Genomic DNA, 27,949 nt, shown 5'->3' on the forward strand with positions numbered 1-27,949 from the left:
ATTCCATTTATTAATTACAGAGGAACTTAGGTTTTAGCTATCTTACTGTTCATTTACAAGTAGATACAATCTACTAGTGTAGATGCAAGTTAGTGCAACTGTTTTCACAAATGATCAAGGTAACTTGATGGCCTAATGGAATTTAGTACACATTTTAACTGTTAGGTAACTAACTATAGTTAGCCTATTTAAGCAGCTTATTGTTTGCAGGCTGTATCTGCACAAATGGTATTCCTGCTGGCTTGAGTGTGGTGACAGCTTTGGGCAAACACAGTGGTTACAGGCTTGCTACTCACCTGTGCTAGGAGGCCGTCTCCCTGTCCTCTGAACTCAGCCTCCTGTCTGGAGGCAGAAGCTGATTATCCTCTAGCTGGTTTGTAGGTTGCAAATGAAGGGTTCATCAGTTCAGCAGTAGCAGCGCTGACATTGTGCCTTTAAGTCATCAAGACAATATAGTCACAGAAGCTGGAATTAGTTTGTGAAGGGGCAAACATACCAGTTCATACTGTTAGCAATGCACATATGGTTATATAGAACAGATGAAATGCAGATAATTAATTATTGCCTTTCCCCTCTGTCACCTTCTGTTTCCAAAACGAGATCCTGAGCTTGCATTAACCCAGTCAGAGAGTATGTCCAGGTGATGGCATGTTGGGGAGTCCAAAATGCAAACTGTAATATTTTATTAAAGAACAAATAGCTATTAATGATGTATAAAGCACAAATGAAGGCAGGCCTAAATTGCTTTGATGTGGATGTGAAACAAGACATTCTAATAGCATCACTTTACATTACTACCTTTCAGCCCAAATCCCTTTCCTAGCCAAGTACTGTATGATTTACTCAGACCTCCCAAACAGCGTACTCTGGGGCCTGCATCCAGACAAGGCTCACATATGAGGACTTCCCCAGACATTTCAAAGGGCAGTACCCCATTCTGAGCATTTGTAAATATACATTCTGCTATGGTACTTGCGGAGGTACAAGATACAAAGTGGCATTTGATTGCAGAATAGATATTTTGGAGGTAGCACTAGCTCATGGGCCTGCTGCCTGAAATACCAGGCTGGCATTTTTGAACACTTTAGCTGTAATTTATGAATTTAGGTGCAATTTGTTTCCTTTATCTAAAGATTCAGTTATTTGTAGAAAGTCTTGTCTGCTTAGTTGCCCGGTCAGTGTCAGACCCTCGCCACAGCGCTGGCAGCGTTACCTTCACTCCCAACTTCGACCCAGGAACTTGGCAGACCAGAAGTCTCCATAGGGATAAAGAGTTTTGAGGGGGAGGTTCAACTAGATCAGTGGCCTCCAAAGTGGAGCGTGGGAAGAAAATATTTAATGCAAATCAATATTTTAAAAATTACAAAACATTTTTTAATTACAAACCAAACGTAACTAAGAAAAAAAATCACATAAACACTAAATATTTTTAATTTATCTTTTTAATATAATGTACCTAATATATTAGTACAGTAGAACATGTGTGTAATTTATAAATTAATATATGTGTCTTGGGGGTGCATCCTTATAATTTTTTACAGGGGCGTATAATGGAAAAGGTCTGGAGACCACTGAACTAGATTATCTTGAGGGGGCCCCTTCAACCAAACATTATCTCTGTAATGTACATTGTGTGTTGGTATTAATTCTATAAAACAATGTTTTATTAGTCTTGTACTTAACTTGAGATAGCTATATGTAATCAACAAGAATGTAGAGTTTTTACACTTTAGTTTCTACTGCAGACAAGTATCCCAAATAAAATTTTGCATTAATCAGCCAGTCTTTCATACTGGAGCCAGAAGTGGTATGGTTTAGATAATTTCTTTCTGTGACGAACCAGAACCATCTGGCAAACATGCTTGCACCCTTATCCAAATGTTATGTTAACATAAAATACGTTAAACAGAAGACCAACGTGCCTGGGCCTTAAGACACAAGAATCCAGGATTTGCTGCTGAAATTACAGAGTTCCAAGGAAACTTTTCTTTTTAATTAGGATTATAAGTAAAGTTACACATCCTTTAGAAGTTATCACTATTATAGAGATCTTTTGTCACAGCCCACATTCCATGCAAGCATGTCATAGTGGAGTGGTTGCTTTAATAGCAATCACATAATCAACAAGACCTTGGTTTAAAGTAGTTTCTATAGGTGCATGTTGTGTATATTATGACTTGATACAGTCAAACAGGAATTTGGCTATGCTTAGTATAACAGATTCTCAAGTGTTTCTGAAAAAGATTGATTTAAAAAAATGAGAAAAGAATCAAGGAGCTGATGTTGTCTCATGTATGTACACAACATAAAACTGTAATCAAAAGAACAACTGCTTTCTAGTGTACAACAGACTAGATTACATATACTCTAAACAAGAAAAAACCCATCTTGTAATGCTTCAAATGTCAATGAACAAGCTTTTAAAATTAAGCATTTGAGAGGAGCTTGCATGCTCTTTAAAGTGGTCTTAACATTTAAGCTTGTAACTGATACATTTTCAAAGTTGTACAGGTTGTAGTAGTGTTGAAGTTAAATTCTATATTAACTACAACTTTGACTCAAGATATTCTTCGAAAGATGCCATTATATCACTCTGCAGGTTCATATCAATTGTACAAGCCATCTGCAAGAAAGCAAATTAGTTTGTTTTCAGAGCAATCAGACATTAATTAATACTATGCAGGTCAAATATTTAATAGAGATGTAAGAAAAAAACTAAAAAGCTTCTTCCCCAAGAGCATACGCTTCCTCTGTTATTACAAGTTTGAGTGTGCGTGTTGTTGAAGTCCTCTTGAAAAGAGCTGAACAGAATGAAAACTTCACTAGACCTGAGCTGAAGCTGGCATGATCTCACACTGCAGTTCTTACATCCCATTGCACAACATTGTGAATGAAAAAAAAATTCTAAAAAAATAGTGGCAATTAAAAAAACCAAAGTTCATCACTTACATCAATAAACCCAGTAAGTTAGTTTTAAAAAGGCTCAGTTTTGATATTTCAGAACAGAACAACTAGTACTTCTGTTGGCGTGGAATATGTTAGAGGATATGCTGCTTGCAACACTTGAGGTTTGAAATTATTCAAAGGGCAGGGACTCCCCTTTACAATTTTAGTTTTACCATGCAATTACTCTAAGCTTATGGGAGTAATAGGACCAAGCAGATAGTTTTTCATATCCCACCACTTGAAGACCTAATTTGAGTTTCTTGTTTCCTTTTCTGGACTAACTTTTCAGGTAGTTCTGTTGTTTTCAGTCATTCAGGCCCTTTAGAATAAGGACCTGAGCAAACATTTTTTATTAACTACTGAAGTTGAAACAGGATCAGCTGGCAAGAGGCAGCTACTTACTGCTTCTCTCCTCCTGCGTTCTTGTTCCAGTTTTCTAGCCAAGATACGGTCTTGAACAAGAGTGTGTTGTTGAGCTTTGGGCAGTTGTTCACCCTTTTGCTCTTTCTGGGGCTCACAGTCTGTCACTGCCATGGCATCCGATCCTGTGCATTCGTGGCCCCTTAAAAGAAAGCAGAAGAGATTAGTATAGGATGAAAGTTATTTCTTCTTTTTTTCTTCATAACAAACCCCAAACATCACCACAGCTGGAAAACTAACACCTGAAAAGTTTCTTTGGCTGCTGAAATGATACTGATTTGCAAGGGAAAAAGCCAGTTTGTGTATTTTGGATGTGCAGTTGTGCTGAGTGTGGTTGAGCTCCCTCCATCTGTCACACAGCAGTTACCTCATCTAAACCACTTGTTCCTGAATTAAGAAAGCCACCCAGCAGTGAACTTTTGGAGGGGAGGCGATGAATGCTGAAGGTCTTTATTAATTCAAAAACTCCTGATTTGCCTTTCTCTTTGGCTAATCAAGTGGTACTCTGGCATACAGCAGATTCGATAGAGGTTCTAGCCAATCATTACTGAATTGAAAAGCTGCACTCGTAAATTTGTTTTCTTATAGCATATCCTGAGCACAGAGGTGGAGCATCATACCAGTGCTCCAGTACAGTTATCATCACTAACCAAGTATGTTTCAACTGTAACAGCACCTATGCCAACCATATTTATTATACAACTTTAAATAACAGTATTATCAGTTTATAAAGCTGACTTTTATTCTTCAGCACTGTTGCATCCTTACCCGTGATGGGAGGCACACATCACATCAATTGAGCAGCCTGAGGCTGAAATTCTTTTTGTAGAAGACAAAAAGACCATACTATTATTTAACGATGCAGATTGTAGGCCCTGCACATAAACAAAGCATACAAGAAAAAAAAAAAAAAAAAATATATATATATATCTAGAATAATATTTAAACAGATGTTGTTGCAAACCTCTCTTTTTCTTGAGAAAGGCTTTGCAGTTCACTCTCAGCTTGCTCCAGAGGCCTTTTTAACTCCTGTGCTTGCCCACTCCTCCTCTTTAGTGCCGCTTTCCTGAAATGCTTGAAGCTCTCTGCAGATGTTTTTATCGGAGCTGGAAGCCTCATCATTTTACACAAGCTTGCCCAGGAATCTCTGTTCTTAAATTCCGTATCCTGAAATTATCAGAGGAAAAGGAAAACAGAGGCAAAAATACTCCACAACTACTAATCATACATTCTCTGCTTAGTTCTTACATTAGCACAATGTTGTTCTGACTAGACCTATTTGGGAATGTCTACAACTAAATATCCTCACTTTGGCAGAATATTAGTGCAAATACAGCAATGTAAGCAGACTTTGACATTTTTCTCTTCAACTTTGAGATTCTTTAGCAATGTGCTAAAATTGTCAGCACTTGTAGCTATTCTTACCCAATCCTTTACATTCACGTATTTTTTTGTTACAGAAAACATGAATTCACAAGACTGAGCTTATTCAAGGTCTATTGACAACATTTTGATACAGAGAACATCAATCTCATTTCTAGACATAATCCTTATATAACAAGTTTTGTTGTTTTATTCTTCCCACCTCTAGTGGCATATTCTTCACAGCATAAAACAGCATAAGCCCAGGATTCTTAAGCAGTACCACTTCTGCTAGAAAGTCACGTGTTTATGAAGGAAATACATACTTTTTGAATTTAATTCGATAATCTAGCTTTCTGAAACTTGGCTGCCTAAAGAAAATCCTAGAATATTTTAATTCAACAGACCATGTATTAATACAAACTTTTAGGTCTGGAGGCTGAGATGGTCAATTATTTAGGCTAGTAATTTTGATGCGATATTTTCTAGTAGTTGATTACCACAGATGAAATTAAGTAATGGGTAAGAAAATTCCTCTGTTCCTCCATTTAAGATAACCTGTTGTATGATGCTAGGAAATATTTTGCTTGGCTTAATTTTAATGGAAACCTTCAGATTGTTTCCCAGTTGTAGTAATATCATCAAAAGCATATCATCCTGTTTCAGAACAGGTTTTTCAATAGTACCCAAGGCTGTATTCCACACTATTCTTACACTAGTTACACTAGTAACCTGAATATTAGAATTAGATCAAGGAACACTGATAGTTTAAATATTAAACTAGATAAGAAGCCATATTTTTCATGACAATATAGATATTATTTTTAACTTAATATTATATAGTTTACCTTCTGAAATGATCAAAGCCCGTAGATTTTTATTTGGTTGGTTTTAGCACTAGAAAGTAGATAAATCTGTATAGTTTATGACAATACCTAAGACCTCTCAGACACTAAATATATGAATCATAAAAGACCAGGTTTTCAGGGAGGATCCCAGGACAAGGAATTATTGGTACTAGAAAGTATTCTCAAGCTCTTCTCCTCAAACAGAACTTAAGCAACACTTACCTTTCTTGGAAGACCTTTGGATTTTGGCTCTAGCGTGTTTTTACCATTAGGTTTATCATTAGGTGTAGAATGACCTGATAGAAGAACAAAAAAAATTTTTACTCACATTAATTTTATGGTCCGTGTTTCCTCAAATTTAAGAGATAGAAATCTAGTCATTCTAGAAGTTGACTTAAGAACATACCCCGCAGTTTTTTATTGTTATTATTTGGTTCAGAATGACAGAAACGCTCCCAAACATTTCCTAAGCTTAAGTTGAACCAGACCACTTATTTCTAGTTTGTGGCAGGAAAGGAGTGGTTAATTTCAACTACAAATGAGAAATTAACTCCTGGTTAATTCTAGGAAAGGTCCCAGCAGAATGCCCCGGAAGTTGGGTCAAAAACTCTCAAAACAGCACCCTGCCGGTTGCTCACCTCTTGTCTCCTCCCCACACAGCCCTCTTCTATTCCCATTCCCAAATTTAAAATAAAAAGGCAAAATAGGTCAGCCAGAAGGGTCTATTTCCAGTAGCCTACAGGACGTATGAATACTTTATGCTGTTACCTCTTTATTGCTTGTGAGGGAAAAAACCCCAACACTTACACAGGCAAAGCGCAAGTGCTATTTTGACAACACAAATTTTAGGTTAACAGTTCTAATACGCTGTGTCACCGTAGAAGATCCATACTACTTTGGGTGAAAAACACTTTCCCCAAACCTTTTAAAACTTAAAAAGCCTTTTAAAATGCAGGAACAGATACCATAATGACCGTAGGAAATTGTGAGTCTTTTTGGATGTCTGAATCTAGAATGCCAAAAGCAGAGCAAACCCTCAGCCAGTTTGTCATAAAAGCAGTTTTCAGAAAGACCTCTCAGCCTCCCAAAGTCCCATCAAGAACACTGCCTGACTTCTACCTGTGCCCCCACACATTGCCTCAAGAGGTGGTATAATTGCAAGTGAGCAGGAGAGTTTTTACTATACAGTGGAATAAAATTGGATGAAAGAGTTCTGAAGTCTCTCAAGTCCTGTTGAAGAGTTCCAAATCCTGATATTTCCTTTCTCATGAATTCCAGGTCCAGATAAGCAAAGTCTACCTAGAAAAAATTCTGCTAGAGACTTCTCCTCCAGAGCAGAGAAGCAGTATATGAAGCTGTCCCCTCTTAATACAATAGGCATCTTTCTTTCATCAATAATTTATCCTCATACTGGCAGCTTGAGTCTTCATATAAGAAACCTGACAATCGTAAGCACTGAATATTCCAAAATAAAGCAAAGAGCTTCACATTCCTCAAACCACCTAACCCTATTGTTAAGATCAATTTAATCAACCTGTTTTAGCTGCCAAGATCCAGATTAATGAAGTCTTAAAAAACAAAAGCCAAAAGTCTGTATTTTGCTCTTCCCCTCCCCACTTCTAGTTTTCTACAGGAGTTAATAGCAAAAAGGCCAAGATACCACCAAGCACAGTTGGTTTGTGTGTCATCACAGGGACAGCCAAACACCACAGTATCATGGAAGGGGACAGATAACTACAGTCATGTAACAGTGCTAAAAGCTCTGCTACGCTCTGCTGATGTTGAAGTATACTCAGAGTCTTATTACTGGGTAGTTCCTGTATTAAACACAGGAGCTCCTCTACAACTGTCCACACAACTGCCCCTTGAAAGAGGGGAGAAGACAGAAGCAGTACCAATAAAACGAGGATTAGGAATAGGGAGTTAAGAGGGATAACAACTAAGCAGTAAACAATTAAGTATGGAAGGGAGCAAGCTTTCCCAGTAGTTTTGGCTATGTTTTTTTGACAATGACTATAAAAACAGTGAGTTGATTTACTCCTGCTTGTTTTCCTAGTCCTTTAACATATGAAGATAACACCAGGATCTTTCTAGTTACAGTCACACAATATATGGGACAGGAATTTAAGTTTTAGGTGAAGAATATTAGCTGAATCCATGGAACCTGGGTTCCATGTAGCAGGTTCCACGGACTTGTGGCTCCAGCTGCTACAAGTCTAAACAAAGGGCATCAGTATGTGTACAAGTCAGTATGTTAAGACCATGAAAACACTGAGTAGAACATTTTGGAGAATTAAATCCCTATTTTTAGAGTTGCTTTAATGCAATTCATGTACCCAGCATTATTCTTTAACAAGAATTAAAGAGTTAGTCAGGGTGAAAGCTGAGCTTTTTAATTTCATCATGTTTTCAAAAGCTTGTTCCTTCCCCTGTTCAACCTACACAGCTAGCCTAGAGAAGAAAGAGTGAAGGAACAGTCATGTCTGGTAACACGAGGCTCTCAGCATGGGTGGTCAGTGTCCAGCTCAGAGTTCTTTAGAAATGTGTATGAAGTCTGATGCATCCTTGCATGGAATGCAGCTCTCAGGGAACCTGTGTTCTTGTAATTGCAAGTTTGTCCCATTGTGAAAGCCTGTTTGACATTGCTTTACAGTCAGATCCTTGTCACCATAAGCTAGAGACAGTAACTCAAAATACACACAAAGTGCCCTGGGAAAAGAGCTTCATGAAGCTTCACCAGAAGACAGCTGAAAGGCCACTGCAGTTGGACAGATTGGAGCACCACTGGTTCTCTTGGACTTCCCAGAAGACTAGGTTACTAATCTCTAGTACTAAATTCAGAAAGCTAAGTTCTTCAATCAAAAAGTCGTTTGCATTATATATTTTATCACAGAACAAGAACCAAGCATCTATTTAACTTCTCTTTTTTTTTTAATGGCAGCAAATCAAAAAGGAAAAGAGCAAGAGAAGACTTCATCAATTTTTCTGCAAACCAATTAATGTGCAAGTGTTCAATATTTTATTTCTTTAAGCCAGGTTCATATACATTTTTAACTTTGCCACCCTGATATCAGTTACAGTCTCTATTATGACAATACATACTTTGTTCTTGACTTAAGGATATTGAATCAGCAGCTCTGTCACTGGCCTTGCTTTGAAGTTTATTTGATTTGTCTGGATGTATTGTTTTCTCAGCTTGTTTACTTGAATCAGCACCATCAACCTGGTAAGTTGTGTCAGATACCTAGAAGAGAAGTTAGACTTCAAAATAGGTTCTGAAGTGCTAAACATGTGGATTCTTCTTATACAGCAACAGGATTAAAGATTTAGAAGCTTTACTTTAGAGCAGTAAATTGTTGCAGCTCTAGCTTCTGTGAACACCAGGGAAGAATTAAATTTCATTCACATTATGGTAGTCAAAACAAATTCTCACATTAACACCGTGGATTTAGATCATGAACTGCTCAGAGATCCCAAGTGACAGCGCGTGTAGAATGAGAGAAACTGATACAAGCTCTTCAACCCTTAACACAGTACAACATAACATGCTTTTACTGTTGCAAAGCAGATTGCTCCACCCTAGCCAAGGCTGGGTGAAGGGCAGCTGTATGGCTCCAGTTCAGGGGTAGCTTTGCTCTGTGTAAGGTTGTGGTAATCCCCTCACACTGGGGAAGGTGTTGTACAGACCCCAGTCTCACAATATGTACTGCTTGCTGCCTTTGGCTACTGGATGCAAATGGGAAAGGATGAGTTGCGCTTCTTCCTTTCTTGTGGGACACATTCTTGTGCTCATAGACTCTGGAGGCAGTTTCTATCCATTTCAGAAAATAAAAGCTATTAAAACCTAAAGCAGCTATGTTCGAAACCATGTTGAGAGAGATAATTAAACATCTTAAAATGGAAGAGATCATGTGGCTTCACTAACATCAATAACTTCCTTTGTAACACAGAGCCCCTTCTAACCAGGATACTCTCCAAGAGCACACTAAGACAAATCAACAGTGACTAAATATTTCACAACCTCATCTATGACCCAAAGGCCCTGGTTTCCATGGCTTTAGGAACAAGTAAAAGCAACACCCTTTTCCAGGGTAGTCTCTAGAGTCTTCTGAATATTGCTGAGCTTATAAGATTAGTATCTCTAGATAGCAGGAACATACAGTATAAGCTATATCTTATGTGAAACTGTAGGTTGACAGGGTGGGCTTATCCTGTGTGCAAGATTTACTTAAGTTTAAGCTATAGAAGTAAAAAAGTATATTATAAACTTGATATATTGATCAGCCAAAGTCTTCCCTGTTGTGTTATAGCCAACAGGCCATGAATTAATGCCTTATTAAAGGATAAGAATCACTTTGTTAGTGGGGATTTTAGATAATTATGTTGTAAACCTTGAGTGGCTCTTCATTGCAAATTAAAACCTAGAATATTATATATCAGATCTTATTTGAGTGAATAAGAATGTGCTTTAAGTAATTTATTTGAAATGAATGCATTGGAAAGCAGCGTTATTCACCTCTGGAAGAACATGTGTGCGCTGGGTGCTGCCAGAAGACTGATTTGTCCTTGGAGTACTCTGAGGAGTTTGCTGGTCTGGAGCATCATGCAGAGCAGATCCAGCTTTGATTATACCTGAGAAAGAACATGGCAAGTGCAGTCCTACATCTCAAAATTAGGTCACTGTTCATAACTGAGGATTAACTAGATATGGAGATATGTATCCTATCTGCACAATGAGACAGTTATTTTTAATTAGTTTCTAATTGACTTCTCAGTTAATCAGCTACCAGCTCAATCTGTCTCTACTAAAAAAACTTAGAAGTGTCTGAAGCTATTAGACCTTTTGAAGCAAGGGAGGGAAAAGAATAGATCCTTGGAACAAGTTTCTAAACAACTTAATATCCAATGTGTCTAGACAACAGCAATCAGTTCAGAGCACCTGTGGCACCAAGCCTTGAATTCAGCTCATAGAGAATTCAGACATGAACTTGAGGGGTGGTGATGGGTTCAGGCATCTAACTCCTGCCTTAAGGTGTTCAGCACTTCCTGTAACCCCAGGTTCTTTAGGTATCATTTTCCACCTTAGGGGAAGGCACAAAAACATCCCCCTGTTTTAATACTATTCTGCTCCACCACAAGTGCCTCAGTAATCTGAAACCAGCCACTCCTCAGTGCTGCCACACTTATTTATATCATGTTCTTTATAATCCATACTCTGTAATAACTTCCTTTACCCACCTGTTAACCTCCAAAACCCCAAGATAAGCTTTTTTGACAATACAAACATCTCTTCTTTCCTCAGCAAATACAGCCATGATTCTTGCCATAAATATGTTACCTGAAGGAGACTGGGCATTTTGTTCTGGTAGTTTAAGTGTTGTATTCGGTAAAGGCTGAAGCCTCGACAGGACATTGGGAGGTGGCTGCTGCAGTTCAGATGATCCACAGTTTTGCAAGCTACTAGTAAGAGATGGGGGCTGTGCTTGCAGAATGGCATTGCAGGATGTCCTCTGGAAACATAGTGGTATTCTCTAGAAAGATTGCAGTAGTTAATCCAGCCAAATCTTAATTTTTGTAGCTATTTAATCCCCCCTCCCCACCACTGCATTATTTCCTCTGTTTATAGGCTTGAGTAGTCCCTGCATTGCAACACTAACCTAGCGTTTTCAAAGAGTTTAGATGACAAAAACCTATGAGATAAAATGCACTGCCTTGGTCTGACAGATACAGAAAACCCATGAGCACAAAATGAAATGTGAGGGTTTGAAGTATGATGTTTGTTATTACTCAGAGCCAGTTAGGGACTGTTATAACTGTCCAAGCTGAAGCTTAATTCCAGTATCCTGATTTCTCAAGTTCATTGCTGTCATTCTGTCACTGCAAAAGCTGCAATTTTTAAACAAACAGCATTGCATAATTCCTCCCCTCAGTCTTTCTTTATGAAGATGCAAAAGGAGCAGCTGAAAAATAAAATTGCAGCCTAGATTGCATGTATCCAACTAGGCACTTTAAGTGAAAGCAAATCTATTGTAAGAAGAATGAAGGCTGCGCCATGATCTTGCTTTGAAATCCAAGGTCTCTGTCTCTGGCAGCTTCAAGAAAAATTGTGAAAGGCAGCTAACTGACAAGAAATAACACCTGCTGTGTAGACAGGAATAGAGCAATTCTATTTTAGAGGCATTAAAAATGATTTCTAGATAGACCTGCTACTGCTCATAATAATGCCATAGTAATATAAAGTACCCTGAAAATAACTAGTGTGTTCTACAATTTATTTATTTTGAGGTCTACAAATGAGGTTATTTGTAGCAAAAGAAAGTATTTAAGTGAGGTTTACACTGGTTATTATGTCAATTCTATACTCAAAGATCAACTTGGAACAATTTTCCTTTTTTTGTTCTGGTGGTTTTTGTTTGTTTTGTTGGGTTTTTTTTGATTTTGTGGGGTGGGTAGGGTGGATGAGTGGGGTGTGTGTAGCCTTCTCTCCTCTTCCCTCCCCCCCAGCTTCTCCCTCACCCAACACTGTTTACCACAATGACTGTGAGAGGTAAAAGCCTCAGGAGTTCTCCCAGTACATCAGTTTCTATACAGATGCATAGGCTACTTTTAACAAACAGAAGATTTTACATCTCCATGTAAATCAGTCCTACAGAACAAGGAGAATTCAAGCTGCATTAATTATTTCCTGATAAACTTGGGTCATTTCCAGTACCATTGTATGAAACAAATAACTTTGTTTAGGGCAAAATCATTATATACATTCCAATCAGTTTACCTTAGACTTTTGCATAGAAGTCGGACAGTTCTGCCTGGTTTCTGTCTGTTTTGAGCAGATTTCTGTAATGTAAATGCAGTGAGGTGAACAGAAAGAGGGGAACAGAAAAAGAAGAATCAGTCATTCACACGTTTCCTTATTCATACCCACAAGATGCAAGTTGCAGTTGTACCTAGAGAGCCAAACCTCACGCTGAAAAGAACATTCTTATCTTGAATACTTTGACTTCAGCTTAGTGTGTTTAGAAAACTTCTCCCAGATATATTAAAAAAAATAAAACAAACAAAGGTTCATGCAGGATCAAGGTCTTTGCTGCCATCAATGACTTCACTGTGTTTGCTTCCCCACACTGTGAAAGGTTGGGCATTCGTCTCACCCCACAGTTACCTCCTACAGATATCTACATGGTAACATCCAGTGTGGCAGATCTACTCTGTCCTAGAAAACTAAAGAGTCCTGTGTACAGACAAACATTATTCTGATATCCTGATGCCTCAGCACTGTAACATCCCTTGAAAAAACGTGAGCTAGCTTAAGCATCAGAGTAGACTTCGGCTCTCCAGTCACTGCTGTTGGCACTTTTGCCCCTCATTTTAGGGGGCTAGGCCTTATCCACAAGGTAAGGTGTTCCTCATGCTGCAGACCAGAAGATGAAAATAAATCACACTTTCGAAAAGGAATCAAAACCACAAGAGTAAGTTATAGCCTAATAGTCATGACTCCAGGTTAGATACACAGACCTCTTTCTAGCCAATTTTGGTCCCAGATAAATTAAATGGATGGGGTTTTTTTGCGTGCGGTTCTCCCCCCCTGGACCCAGTATTAAGACAATCATTGAATAGCACTGGAATTGAGCCTTCAACATGGAGCAGACCTACAAGGGTAACCAAAATCCTTGGTCAGTGTGTGGAACAGTAGATGCTAACTAAGAAGGCAGATGTTTTGCCTACACAAACACGAAGGGAAGCTTTCTGACCTGATTCAGAGTCGCTGCTATCTGAGGAGCTGGAACCACTGCCAGAGTCCGAGGAGCTGCTGCTGTTGCTGCTGTCACTCAGTCTGCTCGGTCCAATACCGGACTCAGCATTGTTTTCAGCTGCAGGAGGAAAACAACAAAAAAGGAATGTGTAACAACCAGCAGTGGAACAGTCATGGTGCACAAGTCTAGGATCAACCTTGTTAGGTCTGTTCTCCCATATAACAGCTCATCTGCTATTTCCTTTTTGTCTGTCCATTTAGCAGTGGACTTGAGACCTTTACAGAGGAAGGAAATGTACCAGCACCAAGCTAGCTGAATGGATGAAATAGCCAAGGAGGAGCTGTAAGCACACAACTTACAACCCTGAAGTAGGTTAAAACCGTACTGCCTTAAGACACAATTTCAAGCAATTTTAGCCTGTAAGTTTTCCTGCTGTTCAGTGTTTCTGTGCTTGTTGCTGCTGCCAGACTTGCATGCTGAGGTCTTCATCTATAGCCAACTCTCCTCTTTCCCAAGCCATATGTACTCCAGAATTGTCATCTTTTGCCACCTCCCCACCATCTGACTATTTTGTATCTGCAGGGTTGATTTAATTCAGTTTATAATGATTTTGCAGTCAAAAGGTGTTTTCAAAGTGTGTTGCTCTGATAGAAGCTCTGAATATAAGAAGTTACATGGATACCTGTTTCCCTGGACACAAGTCTTTGTTAAGTGCCAGTTTATGCTCTTCCTTGTAAAGAAGCCAGATGCTAGTTGGAAAGATTCCCTGGCCTGCCTCCTCCCTCTCCCCACAACATGTTCTTTGCAATTGATTTCAGCTGCTTCTTTAAGCTTTTATTTCTAGGATGTTGTCAAGACATCATGTAGTACCATAAGCCCAAGGAGATAATCACACATTAACCTATTTCTATTGCAAATAAATAAAAGAGTCACATTACACTTGAAGTTCTCCTTCTTTGGGTTTAGTTGACCGTTGACATCCAGTAGTCTCTTCTCTAGCTCTTGTTTCCTCTCAGAATTACATTGTTCTTTTGACTTGGTCGTTTTTTTAGCTGCATGTGAAACAGAAGTTAACATTGCAGCAAAACAGAAAACAAACCTAGACTGGCTTTTTTAAAAGCATCATTTATATTACGTACCCCGCTGCTTTCTTTGTTTCTTCCTCAAACAAGTTGCCACATATTTCTCTAGTTCTCTGAGTGTTGAAGCCTTTAAAGTTTCAAAGTCTATTTCTAACTCATCAGGGTTAGAGTTCCTCAGTGAAGGTTCTCTTGACTGTATTATATGGACTACTTTCCCAAGCTTATCTCCAGGGAGTTTATTTATGTCCAAACTCAACTGTCTTTTTTCATCATAATTCATAGGCTTGGCACCATCTTCATCTTCTGACTTAGGTGCCAAGAAGACCTGCTGCATGGTTTTCTTTGATTGACTGCAAGAAAAAAGTGTACTGCAGTAACAGCAGTTTAAAATAATTTCACACCCACACAAGTCCCCCACACTTACATGTTTAAAGATAGCTTTTTCTTAGATTTCTTCTTGTGGTTTAGATTTTTCTTCTTTTGAATCAGGCTTTTTATTTTGGCTTTTTCCTTGTTCTTTCTTTCATTCCTTTTAGCCTTCCCTTTTTTCTTTTTCAGTCTAGGTGAGTATGCTCTGGTCAAAACCTGCAACTGCTGCTGAACAGCTTCAAGCTATCAAAAAATAATACTGAGAGTCTTAGGCAACATAGGATGAACAATAAACTGTCCCTGAATAACAGAAGAGATTTGTGGCAGCTGAACAGATATTAACAGGGTGTTTGCTTTCTAAGGTTTAATTTCTAACATCTTACTATATTATACATTAGTCACAATCTATGTATATAGAAGATGTAAGGCTACTTGTTCTATGCAAACATTGCTAACAGCATGTCTTCTAGCATCCAGTGAAGAATAAAAAAGCATAAGTCACTGCAGGAGTATCCAGCAGCTTCTCTTTAATTTCAAGCATTTGGGAAGCATGTAAGTGCCTCACATTAGGTTAGACCTTTACGATGTTACTGAATTAGGCTAGTGGGACCAGGCTTGTGTGTCTTCAACCCATAAACCCCAGGTGTTTTGCACTATAGAATGGCCAGTTGGGACATTCTAACAGCTTTCTCTGAAGATTCAACACAAGTTTGTTCAAACCTCATAGGAATTTGAAAGAAGATAGGTAGACAATGAGAATTAGGATTCAGTTACACTGAAATACTTCACTACTGCAAAGGTTGTCTTGTAGACTTCTGGTTGTCCCCAGGCCTAATATTCATGAATTTATGATGCATATGCTACTCTGACAAATACTGAGAACTAAACTGTCCCTCATTTGACTAGCAGAACAAATGCTAATTTTCCCCATAGCTTCTGGATACAGCAGCAACAGGTTAGTGCAAAATTCAAGCAAAACTCTTTCCACTTTCTGCCAGTAAAGCAAAGCCATACTTCACATTAGCATGAGATTCCTCCTGTTTTACCTCATGGTGAGATTTCTGAAGAAGAATTTAATTACTCGCTTTTGTGTGGCTCAAAAGAGACTGAGCAAAAAAACCCACGTTCTTCAACCACATAAAGGAAATGTGATTGTTAGGAGAATATGCCACTAAGCTACATGTGGAGTATCTGGGTGCTCTCATCATACCACAGCAACAGTTTTGTTTTTTGGAAATTTTGTTTTTGGAAGAGTCATCTGAAGAAATAATAGGCAAGAGCACTAGGAGCAAAGATTCACTAAAATCAGTTTGTATCTGCTGAGACACTATGCACCTAACATTTGGATGTGCTTCCAAATAGGAACATATTTCTGTATTAAGACAGACAAATGACTGTAGAACCTTTGAAATACTGATTCTTGCTGCTAAGCCTTAGAATGGACAATTGCAAGTGGCACTGTCAGGAGGAGTATAGTAGTCCTGTGCGTTGAATACTAATGCTTACTTGCTCCTGAAGCTTTGCAAGGTGTGCTGCTCTCTCCTGGTCAGAGTCTTCAGATGATATTTCTTCTGAAGAGTCATCATTACTGCTCTCACTGAAATTAGCTTCTGTCATTTCTCTTGCAGGCTGTGGCAGATGAACACTTGCAACAGGCTCATCAGGAATTTTGGCAAAGCGCATTTCAAAAACATCCTAAAGAGTTAGGTTTGAAGATGGCAGAGAGGTGAGCACATTTCCATTTTTCTAAAAGCATTATGAAGTTGCTGCCTGTTTTCTAGAACTACACAGCAACACAGTAATTGGTAACATTAGTAAATGCAACATCAGAGCACAAGATGACCACAAAGGAATCTTCTAGCCCTGCTATTTCTCAAGTCAGATTTAAGTGATAGCTCACCTGAAGTTTCCTTGCCATAGCAACAGTTTCATGGTCTGGAGGATTACTTTTGTAGCAGCTCATGAACATTAATCTAACATCTCTAGCAAATTCTTGTATATCTCCATATTCAAAGTTATCAATTTTCTTCTAGAAGAAAAAAAATTAATGCACATTTAGGGCTTAGAAGTAGAAAGCATCACTATGAACTGGCAAAAAAAAATATGAAGAATTTTGACAGGTTCAGCTTGTATCAACACAGTAAATATTGTAAAAGCCATTATGGAAACACCTGCTTCTCATCTCAACATTGCCCCTGTAACAATGTAAGAGAATTTCCTCTTTCAAGCAGATTTGCTAACTGTAAGTGCTGTAAGTGCTGTAAGCTAGTTTCAGCACAAGGTCAATACAAGAGCATTCAGGTGATTTAATTTAGTCATGTGCTCAGCACTTGGTTTTGATTCTAAGCGTGGTATTTTTTTATAAAGCCTACTCCATAATTGTGAGTCAAAGTAATGGGCTAGAAACAGGGAAATAACCTTTATATTGTACAAGTCAGTTTTCAAGATAATTCAATAGACTATTGAAATTCAGCCCTCCCCACAGAAGTGGATCTTGGCTAAATACTTCAACCCCAGGTAGATGTGCCCAGTGTTCACAAAGCACTTGCAAAATATCTCCATCCAGAAATGTTCCTTTTCACAGAAAAAGTGAAATATGACAGGTAAATATCCAGTGTTGAGGTTCCAGGGCACCTCAAAGTTAATGAGATTCAAAGAGAAGCAGGAGCTGACATTACAGAATTGCATTTTGTTTTATAGAGCATTAGCAAGAGCATTGTGTATACAGACAAAAGATATTAATATGCAGCCTGCTCAGAGCTACTTCATGGAGATGGTAATTCCCTCACTACTTGTATTAGCTTGTTCGACACGTGAGTAGATTAGCTGCCATGATATGGTCACACAGACTCTGAAGACTTTCTTCAGCAAGCTGTGGCTGCATTTGTTGAGAGATAAGTGTGTGTGGTTTCTATGCCCATTGTTTCTTTCAAAGAAACAGCACTTTTAAGACATTTTTCAGCTAACACTATTAAAAACTAGTCGTTACAGAAATTGTTAAAGCAAGCACATGAATAGTCTAATTCCTCTAAAACACTTACTTTAATGGCTCCCAGGTCTGTAGGACATTTGGTGATCCCTTGGTCCTCACCAATTGAGAAAGATGCAGCAGCTCCAGGTTTTAAGAAAGGCCAGGCATATGCTGCATGTTTCTTTGAAAACATTTCTTTAATTATTGCATTACAATGTTTTAGTTGTTCTGACAACTGAATCTTTTTAAGAATTTCAGGTGATCGTTGAGAATCTGGCAAGTGTCTCTTCAGAAGCTTATTTGGTATCCTCCGTTCATTTTCACCTCTGCATGCTTTAACAGCTTTTCTTCCATTAAATGTTGCAGAAGATTCACCACTTGCTGTGAATATTGAAATAGTAGGAGTTGTAGTGTCAGCCTTCCTTTTCACACCTTTTTTAGCCTAGGAAAATAAAGTTTTACATTCTAAACACAGGTGCCCAGAACAGTGACAGAACAGTTTGCTTTCAGAGTACACAAAAAAAATCTGAAGTGTTAGAACTTGCATAGCTATTGAAGTCAGCAGAATGTGTCACTTCCGCAAGTTTAGACTGAAAACAAGATCAGCATGCCAACGTCAATCTTGAATGTCAAGGAAAGACCAGGGTGTACTACAGGTCAGGTTGTGGTCAGTTTTTGGCCATTTGAGAAGACCCCGAGAAGCTGGTAGATTATGAAGTTACCACAAGGTGATTGCCACAGGAAAGGGAGAAAAACTACTGCAATTCATTTTAAGCCCGGTTAGGGCTTTGTGTACAAGGCTTATCTCTATTTTTCTTTAACCTGGGTGGTATTTGATTTGGAAGTGATACAATGTGTGCTTTGTCATCAGTGTTCAGACTCTTCAGTAAAGTGTAAATATACACTGTAGGAGAGCCTGGCACATGTGCCTGTTCCTCATTGGAAGAGCAAAACCAAAACTAAGTCAATACAGGAGTGTTTATCTGATGAAAATGTCAGATGTTCACATACTATTCACATTGCAGTTAACAAGAATTTGCTTTTGTGAGCTACAAACACCTTCCAGGACAGTTATAGTTTAAGCAAATGTCCTATCTTGGGGGAAATTGATCATTTGATTGACATTAAAAAACATGAGAAATTGTTAATAGAACTTAGAGCTTCGTTTTAATATGAAAACCATAAGCTACATCTCAAGGAAAGAACCATTTCTACACCAAGGTGAAGCCTGCAGAATTATAGTAGTAAACTTCAAGCGTGGCCATCTTAAAGCTCACCTTATTAATGTGGTTTAAAAATGTTCTCAAAGAAATAAGAGAAGATGTACCAAGCAGTCATCCCAATTTCTACTTAGTGTCTAGAATTAGTACTGGCCTAATTGTTTAGCAGAGAGACAATTTAATAGATATCTCTTACTATCTTCTGTCACAATAGAAGTTTTGAAAAGATATTGCTCTAAGCACGGCTCCTATGGCTTCGCTGTTAGTGCCTGAAGCAGCAATTTCAATACATTTCTTTCTGAAAGTGATTTGAGGAAACTTACTCTTGAGATAGGGACCGCAGGAGGCATTAAAGCAGCCAGCTGAGCTGCAGACAGAGGAGCTGGGGTAACCTGGTGGAGCTCGTGAGTCATCGCTGGAGGCTGCTCGCTGCTTGCAGCTTGCTTCCACATTGTGCTTCGTTCATTTGAGGTCCCAGGATTGGGCTGCTGTGTTTCTGGTTATTTTAAATCAGAAAGTTTTAAAATTAGGTCTTAAATGTTGCAGTTAATTTCTTTCATAGCCAAATTGAAGGAATGTCAGCAGAATCACCCTTCCAGACCCAAACTATACAAATAAGGACAAACAAGGACATTGTTACATACATACAACAGTGGTATCATCTTCTACTCAGCACCCATACCCAAAGTTCCACATATTCGGGGAAGCTGTAGAGTAACCTCAGAGGGAAGGTTACAGAGACATCACACAAACCTGTGCATTGTAAAAACATTCCTGCCAAGCAGAGAATCAAGTTGTTTTCCACATACACAAAGACGAAGCAGCAAAGGGTACATAATGAAGCTTCCAGTTTCTGAAGCATAGCTAAGACCTGCATATACTGCATATATTACAGATATCCATCACTGATTTGAGGATGGTTTAGACCAATGTTTTTCTGGATTTGATTTGGCTGGTTAGATTACCAATGTCTTTTCCAGCTCTGTAACTCTGGTTCCCACAGATGTTCACACCTATTAGTTTCTGTGACACAACACTAAGTAACACCATGATGTTCCTTGGAACAGAAGTCAGTTGCCTTTTTTTGGTCTTTTTAAAGGGAAATAAGCTGTGTGTATAGATATGTCTCTAAATCCAAAGTCTGCAAGAGACAGGACAAACTTCCTTGATCATAGCAGTGTGCTCTACTGTCCAATTCAAAAAGAAGTTCTTAGAATATTTAAAAGTTTGTACAAGACACATGCTTGTGTGCGCAAAGGCAAGGAGGGGACTTAAACAGCATCAGTACCAGTAAGATGGTGTTACGAAAACATCAAGTTGTTGCAATCGTTTGAGAACCAAAAGGCTAACTCTGCTTCCAACACATTTCTCAACAGAAGTATTTTCTGAAGTCACTTCTTCCTGTTTGACCAACATATTCTGTCAAGGTAATGAATTGCTTGAGATTTCACTCAAATAAGGTACTAAGAGCAGGTAGCCAGATGAGTATCCTCCTCTTCCTCCTAACCCCTCTAAAGATTCTTATGAAAGGAAGGATCAAGGAATCCACTGCTTTTCTGTATCCATTTACCAGAGCACTGAAAGTGGTGTTGCTCCTCAAATACACCTTGAGGAGAAAGGTACAGAGATCTATCAAACTAATACTGTTCTGAAGAAACATTTGTTTCAAATACTACCAGCAACAAGGACCACCAGACCACAAACAACAGTAAGAGAAAGCAAGTCAAGTCATCAGGAGACCCTGAAGAGCATAGGAAGTCAGTGATGAGTACCAAGTTGAAGCTAGTCACCCGGGCCCTTGCAATTAGGCTTCTCAATGTCACTTCAAGCATTTACTGTGTAATTCCCTCAATTGAGATGTCTTGACTGAATCATCCTTTTTGTGGGCAAGAGTACTGCATTTTACCAGATGTTTGCCTGTGAAGCTATTCTGTTACACTACTGATTCTTACCTCCTCTTAAACACTCTTTATTGGTAGAAAATAGGAAATTTAGCTAGTACATATTAAATAGTATTATGGCTGCACTGAACCTGCTTAAAGCCTTATAGCAATGTTGTTACTTGTCTATATGGGAAGAGCTTGAGAACACCCCAGCTGCTCCATGTTTGAGTTGTGACAAGCTACAGAGGATTCTCTGTTTCCAGCTTTTTCTTGTTTAGCATATTAGTAATTCAACACACAACACAGGCCTTACCTTCTGCCTTCTTCCCTTTTCTCTTTCCTTTGTTGAGAATCACAGGTCTTTCTTCTGGTGGCATTTGGGCTATTTTCTGCATAAACACTTTTTCTAGCTCTTGAGCCATAAACACAATGTCATCACCTGGCTGCAAAATATAGTCAGTAACATTCATAATAAAAGAGGCCAGAGGAACAGAGGGCTGCCTTGTAAAATAAACAGTCTACAGAATCCCACTCCAACAGGTTGAAAAAAGCCACCAGTACCAGAGATATCTACAAGTCCTTGTCATCCCTGCCCCCCGCCCTTTAATACAAAAGTTGGTTCGTTATTGAAATACCCTTTCTCCCTCTGTCCCATTGCACAGTCCTACTTGCTTTATATCCACATACTTCCCACAGCAAAAGGAAAAAGCATCAGGTCTGTAACTCATTCGTTCCTAGGTTATGAAAAAAGCTGTTGAAGATTAAAAATGCTAAGACAGCCAACAAACATCCAAGTACAGGGACATGCTCTCACTTCAAGTTAGGTTAATTAAACTTGTTGGAGGAGTGAAGCACAGCTTCAGGGTTGCTAGCCTTAGATCTGTATAGCAGTTACATGGTACTTACTGTTCATCAGCTCTGCAATTGAAACACAGAGATTTTGCAGGCAGAATCCTAGTGCAGAAAGACCTATGCTCTCAGGTGTTGTAACAGCAGGCTAGCCTTTGCCTACATGTCCTCAGTCAATCCCAGCAAAGCCCCCCACCTTTCAGAGAAAAGTTTCAAAAACATCATGACAATATCGACTGCAGGTTTTAATAACCATTTCCTTGCTTCAGACTTGTTTGTATTGTTCCATCAAGTTGGTTGCTGGTAAGAGGCTATGCTTTGCATACCTTGTTATATATGTAGCAGTTCAAGAACATAGTTTTAAAGTCTTCAATGCATTCTGCAGCTTTTGTGTAATAATTGTGTTCCAGACGCTTTTTAATGGTTGTCAAATCCATAGGTTTCTTTATAATACTGTAATAATCCTGTGGGTTTGAAAGAGTCACACAACAGATATCTTTAATATTAGGACAGGAAGATTCTTATACATTTAGTCAAGAAAGTTAAATTGCAAGAGAGGAGAATTGCGTTATCTTGGAAGGGATATTCTATTTAAAGGAAAACTTCCCCCTATAGTCACAGGTACCACAGAAATAAGTGTTCAGGAACTCTTCACCTCATATTCTCCTTGCTCTTTCATACAACATCCGCTCTTCAAAGCCCCAAGGAATGTTTATTTTAAATAGGATCCAGAGCTATACTGGTAGCAGTACTTACGAAAAGTATATGTACTTCTCATTTGTTATCTCAGAGCCATTTACCTGAAGTAGCACTTCAGTTTACAGAACGGGGAGAAAAGAAGCAAAAGACAGACTTTGACAAAAACTGAGTCACTGACGAAAGAAGCCACAAAGTTTTCCCAGTTGCTGGTCAAATTCTTCATCCCCTGCGTGATATTGGCTCTCCTCTCAGGGTTAGTCTAGTGAAGATGTGGCAATATGACTGAAAGGCAGCTGGAATGGGAACTATTGTGATTATTTTAGTGGCATGGCTAAAATCTTACAATTAAGAACATCAGTTTAATTCCCTGCTTGGTGCATTGAAAAGTCAGAACAGGAATACCTCTGCTAAGCTCACCTATACATTGCAGTTGTGTGAAGCTACTACTATTTCAAGGGTCTTCTAAAGGTCTTAACAATTCATTTTAGTGAAATTTTTAAAAAGCTAAATACATCATACTGCAGACTGTTGAATTTACCAAAACAAAAGCAGTAAAACTTTTAAATAATGCAGCTAATACTTAAGGTTTGTCCATTCTGAATCTTATAACACCTGGAGGAGAGAGGCAAAGGAGGCAAAAACCCTCATTGTCCTTGCCATGGAGCCAGAGGTTTGCTTGTTCTTATGCAGCAGTTGAACTACCACATACTTGTAGAAGTCAAGTGGCTGCCTTAGAAATCCAGAGAGGCAGAACTGGCCTGAGGCCAGCTGCAAATGTTGCTACATCTCTGATTAAATGACCCTTAATATTAACCTCAAGTGACAGCTCCTTCCAAGAAGGAAAAAGGGTAAGAAAATACACAGAAAGATAGTCACTTCGACTGTGCTTTTGGACAAACTGACCAAACGCGTTTGTCAGTAGAAACAGCTGCAGGTAAAGGTTTTGTCTGCTCTAAACAAAACCAATGATTTTGTAGAAATAGTCTTGGAAATTAGAGAGAACGAAATACAATTACTTACACTAGGGGGGAAAAAACAGAAGGAAATGTACTATGGTTTTATTTAACACCTTTCTACTCATCTACAAGAGCGATATCTCCCAGGTCATTTGAAATACTATTGTGTGAATAACCATTATTTTCATTTGACTGAAAAAGCTGGGGTGATCCAAAACTGGAGCCTAAAGATACCTGAATTAAGACAATGTCACACAACATTATATTCATTCACTTAGTTGCAATTAAATTGTAACATAAATAAAATCCACAAGGCCATAAATAACAAGAATTTAAGCATCAGATATTCTATTTCCTAGAAGGATTTTCTGCCACTATGTTATGATGAGAACACCCTTATTCTTCCCTATTTTTTCAGGGACATTTAATTCCTCTAGAAACTTCAGAGCAAGATACCAAAGTTGATTTGAAATTAAGCAGCACTACAAGTTTAATTACTTCTACGCATCAAACAGGATCCACCTTTTCCTGTTTACTTTAGGGTCAATGAGATCTGCTTTTCCATCATAAAGTATTTGACATTAAAAGAGGCTGTCCACCTCCTATTAAAAGTAAAAAACTCAAAAGCAAAATAAATACATCATGTGCAGTGTTAATAAATATGGCTAAACCATCAGGGAGGTAGAAAGAAGACAGGACAGAGCACCAACATCCAGAAACTCCAAGAAGCTTGTCTACACATTCTTCTTATCCCTTAGAAATATTGATTTACTGCAGTCTTAGATCAGAAAGCGAATGAAAAAAGTTGCAGCATTTAGTATGGACTCGAGAGAAAACACACATTTTGTTGCAGACTTAGAACAATGAAAGAAGTTCGCGTGTGAAAAGTGGTCTCCCCGATCTGTTGCATCAGAAAACACTTTTGCAGTAACATTTATTCATAAGTCCTGTAATACTTTACATATTAATACTCCAATTCCAAAACAGTTCTTACAGGAAGATTCAGTGCTGCTGCATCTACAGGCTGATGGAAGGGCCAGGAGAAGTTGTGTCTCCACATTGCTTTCATCACCACCCTCTGCAAGTACTGAAGTTGGTTTGTTTGACAGCCACTGTTCTTGTTATTTATATACTCTGGTGGAGGTGGGTTAATAATAACAGAACAGTATTGGCTTGGAACAGACATCTTTAGCAAGCTGGTGTAACCACTTGTTCAAAGATCTTCGTTATACATACAACCTGGGGGAGGAAGAAAAATGATGTTCAGTGGAGATGTCTGGATTTGATGCTGTTTACATTTTCACTTCTGTTTGTGGAGTGTCACCGCTGTAGTCACAGGCATACCTTCATGGTTTGACCAAGACACATTGTTCTACAGCGCACAATTGCATGTGCTGGACCACTAGAGGTCAGTTCTTTGGTTTATAAAGAGCTTTATTTGTAAAGGCTTAAAGAGATCTGCAAGACTTCTCTAGAAAGAAGCTTCCTCACCAAGGTTCATCCATCAAAATCCAGGAATACATCTTCTACCTCCTCCCTCCACTCCCTAGATGGAGCCCAACAGAAGAGGTTTAACCAAGCAGCAGCTTCACAGCACAGCTGCAGGTCTCACTTTGCACACAGCAGCAGCTCACTATCACCTTCCTCCTGCATCCCAGCCCAGTCACCACACAGAAGCCCTACAACTGCCAATAAAACATTTTGGCATAAGTATTTTGAAACCGCGCTTTTGAAATTGCGTATATTCACAACAGCATTTTTCTGCCACTGTGCATCAACTCTGTTACGTACCAGAGTACTATAAAAGGTTCATCCCCCTTCCCAGGCAGTTTTGGATCATTTAAAAATATCGCAGTGAGCAACCATGGTAATTTGTCTTTAGGTAACAGTGTTGCTGTGCTGGAGCAGAACATGTGGGCACTTCTGACAAGCAGAGGTTGTGTTTTGGGGTGCATAGCACCAGCACTAAGCTAGGCAAGACCTTTGCCAAGCACCATTACAGAAGTTCCAGTCCTTGGCCACCTTCTTAGATCATCATTGAATTACAAACAGTCAAGAGTCTCACTTTCTTCTCCCCGTTAAGACAAGAAAGTACCATATTTTCTCATTCTAACATTAGTTCCTTGGTTTGTCAACGTAATGGTTTCTTTTTGCACATTCATTTAATCAAGCACTATATTTTTTAGCAGAAAGGACAAATTGAGAATGGAATAATCTGATAGCCTGCTTTTCACCATGGTATTACATATTTTGTGATTTTCAGAAGAGGTCATTATAGGCTGGATAGTTACTATTATCCACACACCACTAGGATAATATTTATGCCCCTCACTTGCAATAACTGTAACATCCCAGACATTACATGCCACACATCTTGCACTTTCGTCTTTGTTCTTTATTTCAGCCTTCAAAACATGCTGCTTCTCAAGCAGCTCTTGCAGCTAAAGAGCTGTTCTGATTTCTCCCCCATGTGTTCAGTCTAGTCATTTACAGAACACAGATGTCTTTCAGTGAATACCATTGCCATCAAGGTAAAACTTCTTTCTTTTTTCTTCAATAAGAAAAACATATCAAACCAGTGTTTTTAATGCAAGGAACAGTTCTGGGCTATGATCCAGCATACCTGCATAGACACTACATCAGTAATAAATCTAGTATGAGATCAGATTGCTTTGAGGTCCACAGTAAAGCAGGCATCAAAACTACTATGACTTTTCATAATACTTATCTCACCTGAAAGGACAATTTTAATAGTTTATGCACAAAGTTTTAGCTTCAAGTCACATAAAAAACAAGCTGTGCTAATTTTAAGTTGGAAAAATCATCCTGACACCTGTGTCTTCTGACAAGACCAAACCTAGCACTTACTCTAAGGCAAATTTCAAGAACCCTAAAGGGAACCCGGTTTTCTCGGCATGAGGTAGCCAACTGCCAAAGTACAGCATGTGCAAAGCAGCCTGCCAAAAGCCATGTTTTGTGATATAAAGTGCAAGTTGTTCATTTTGCCCATCTGAAGCACAGAGACTTGAAACTGAAGAACTAAAGGGAAAGACTCCAGTTCAAACTTAAAAAAAACACTCCATAAAAAACAGATAAATAACATTCAGTACTGAAATAAGAACATTAAATAGCATACAATTTCTTGAACATTTTATAAATTAGCACAGTAGAGTCTTTAAAGCAGCTCAAACTTGGCATCAATAATGCCTAAAGAAACCAGGAGATTAAGTTTTTTGTATGTAACAGTGTCTTATGCTTAGACACCTAGCTTCTAAAAAACTTAACTTGTGCTTTAGAAACTAACTTCCATGCCAACCAAAGAGCTAAGACCGCATCTTCTAAAGGACAAAAAAAGGGTTTACATTTGGGTCACTCTCTCCTTTACTACCCACCTGAGCTCCCCTCAATCACACAGTACTCTTATCTAGCTTAAAAATAAAAATTTGTGTACTGAAGCTAAAGTGTGATCAGATTCCAATCAGCTAGATTGCTTGATATTTTTCAAACCCTGCCTTCCCAGCCCTGTGCATCCTTGAGCTGCTGAGGCAGGTCCCAAATGAGAAACCTTGACTGGTTCCCTAGGGCCCAGTTTGAAACTCTTGGCTAACCTGTTAAAGGTATGTTTTACAGTTTTAGAGTAAAAAGCAAATAACTTCCATAAATTTCACAACGAGATAAGTCAAGGCTTTTGGCAAAATAGCACATCTTGTGATAATCAAAACAATTTTTTTTTAAGAAAATATTATTCTCTGTCTCTGATAGCTCCCTGAAAGCAGGTATTAGCCAGCCTACTGAAAAGGTGGCTGTTTCCCCTTGTAGCTCAGCATTCTAGCTACTACACCAACATAGGAACTATGTATATCCTCCTACTAGTCAGGAACAACAGTTCATAGAAATATTAGCATACCACATAACAGCATACAGGCTACTAAACTCCATGCACCAAGAACATTTCTTAACAGGTTTAGCTGATAGTCAATTATCGCACAAAAATTTTATAAACAATATTGAGTCCCCCCAGCTAACACATCAAGGCCACCCAGAACCGAGCACAGTCTTCTTATTCCAAGCAGCACAACCTTTTCTTTCAGAAGGACCACTAACAACTACAGACACCCATAAAATAGCATTTCATTATTTTTAAGGTCTCTCATGGGTTACATCAAACAAACATTAGCTGTAGAGACAACCCACATAAATATTAGATCCTGAGAAACCACTGACTTACAGCTGCTACCAGTACCAGCCAGCCTCAGGCAATCCAAAACTGAACTGCCACCCTCAGAGCAGACCAGACTTGTTTTTACCTTTATTTTAAGAAAAGACACAACTCATTTCTTCCACACCTAAGAAACAAAGAGCAGAGCTTTGAGAGAACACCAGGGGAGCCTTTATAGTCTGCTTCCTCCCTCATTTTGCTCTCCAGCACACACCTGTAACCCTTACTAAAACCTGCCCTATCAGCCATCTCATTAGAAAGTTATCAGTATAGAACAGGAACAGCTGCTTACTTACAGCAGATCTACTCACTAGTTAGTCAATAAAACGTGGTGGAGTGATACAAAAAGATGAGTGGTTATACTTAGATCA

General features: G+C 38.7%; 1 protein-coding gene and 1 long non-coding RNA gene across 4 annotated transcripts in view; one reads left to right on the forward strand and one right to left on the reverse strand.

Moving 5' to 3' along the window:
• On the reverse strand, window positions 1–27,900 carry BRDT (bromodomain testis associated). Of its 3 annotated transcripts, none has more exons than XM_021292475.2 (20): window positions 27,667–27,894; window positions 24,354–24,598; window positions 22,031–22,168; window positions 21,169–21,298; window positions 19,296–19,468; window positions 17,823–18,194; window positions 16,682–16,810; window positions 16,288–16,476; window positions 14,837–15,024; window positions 14,470–14,762; window positions 14,269–14,382; window positions 13,328–13,447; window positions 12,352–12,413; window positions 10,915–11,086; window positions 10,093–10,208; window positions 8,679–8,820; window positions 5,799–5,872; window positions 4,331–4,533; window positions 3,349–3,508; window positions 9–2,623 (listed from the first exon to the last, which is right to left on the reverse strand). In XM_021292475.2, exons 2-20 carry the CDS (start codon window positions 24,543–24,545, stop codon window positions 2,546–2,548), a joined length of 3,045 nt encoding a protein of 1,014 aa, XP_021148150.1. In that variant the 5' UTR covers window positions 24,546–24,598; window positions 27,667–27,894; the 3' UTR covers window positions 9–2,545. The 3 variants fall into 3 exon arrangements, with proteins under 3 accessions (XP_021148155.1, XP_021148150.1, XP_021148143.1); XM_021292468.2 differs by having other exon boundaries at window positions 10,915–11,107; XM_021292480.2 differs by lacking the exons at window positions 10,093–10,208; window positions 10,915–11,086 and having other exon boundaries at window positions 1–2,623; window positions 27,667–27,900.
• The window catches only part of LOC110361442 (uncharacterized), a 104,887-nt gene that overhangs the window by 66,153 nt on the left and 10,785 nt on the right, over window positions 1–27,949 (forward strand). The window contains exon 4 of the long non-coding RNA XR_010474378.1: window positions 16,410–16,507. This is a non-coding gene — a long non-coding RNA (uncharacterized LOC110361442). The remainder of the gene's footprint in view (window positions 1–16,409; window positions 16,508–27,949) is intronic.

This window comes from Columba livia, chromosome 8 (assembly GCF_036013475.1).
Source record: "Columba livia isolate bColLiv1 breed racing homer chromosome 8, bColLiv1.pat.W.v2, whole genome shotgun sequence".
NCBI lineage: Eukaryota > Metazoa > Chordata > Aves > Columbiformes > Columbidae > Columba > Columba livia.

Coding starts and splice junctions, on each gene's coding strand:
- BRDT (XM_021292468.2), bottom strand. CDS start 24,545: ATGTCTGTTCCAAGCCAATACTGTTCTGTTATTATTAACCCACCTCCA. Junction 19,469..21,168: donor AAAAGGGAAGAAGGCAGAAG/GTAAGGCCTGTG, acceptor TAAAATAACCAG/AAACACAGCAGCCCAATCCT. Junction 10,209..10,914: donor AAATGCCCAGTCTCCTTCAG/GTAACATATTTA, acceptor GTTCTTTCTCAG/GTATAATCAAAGCTGGATCT.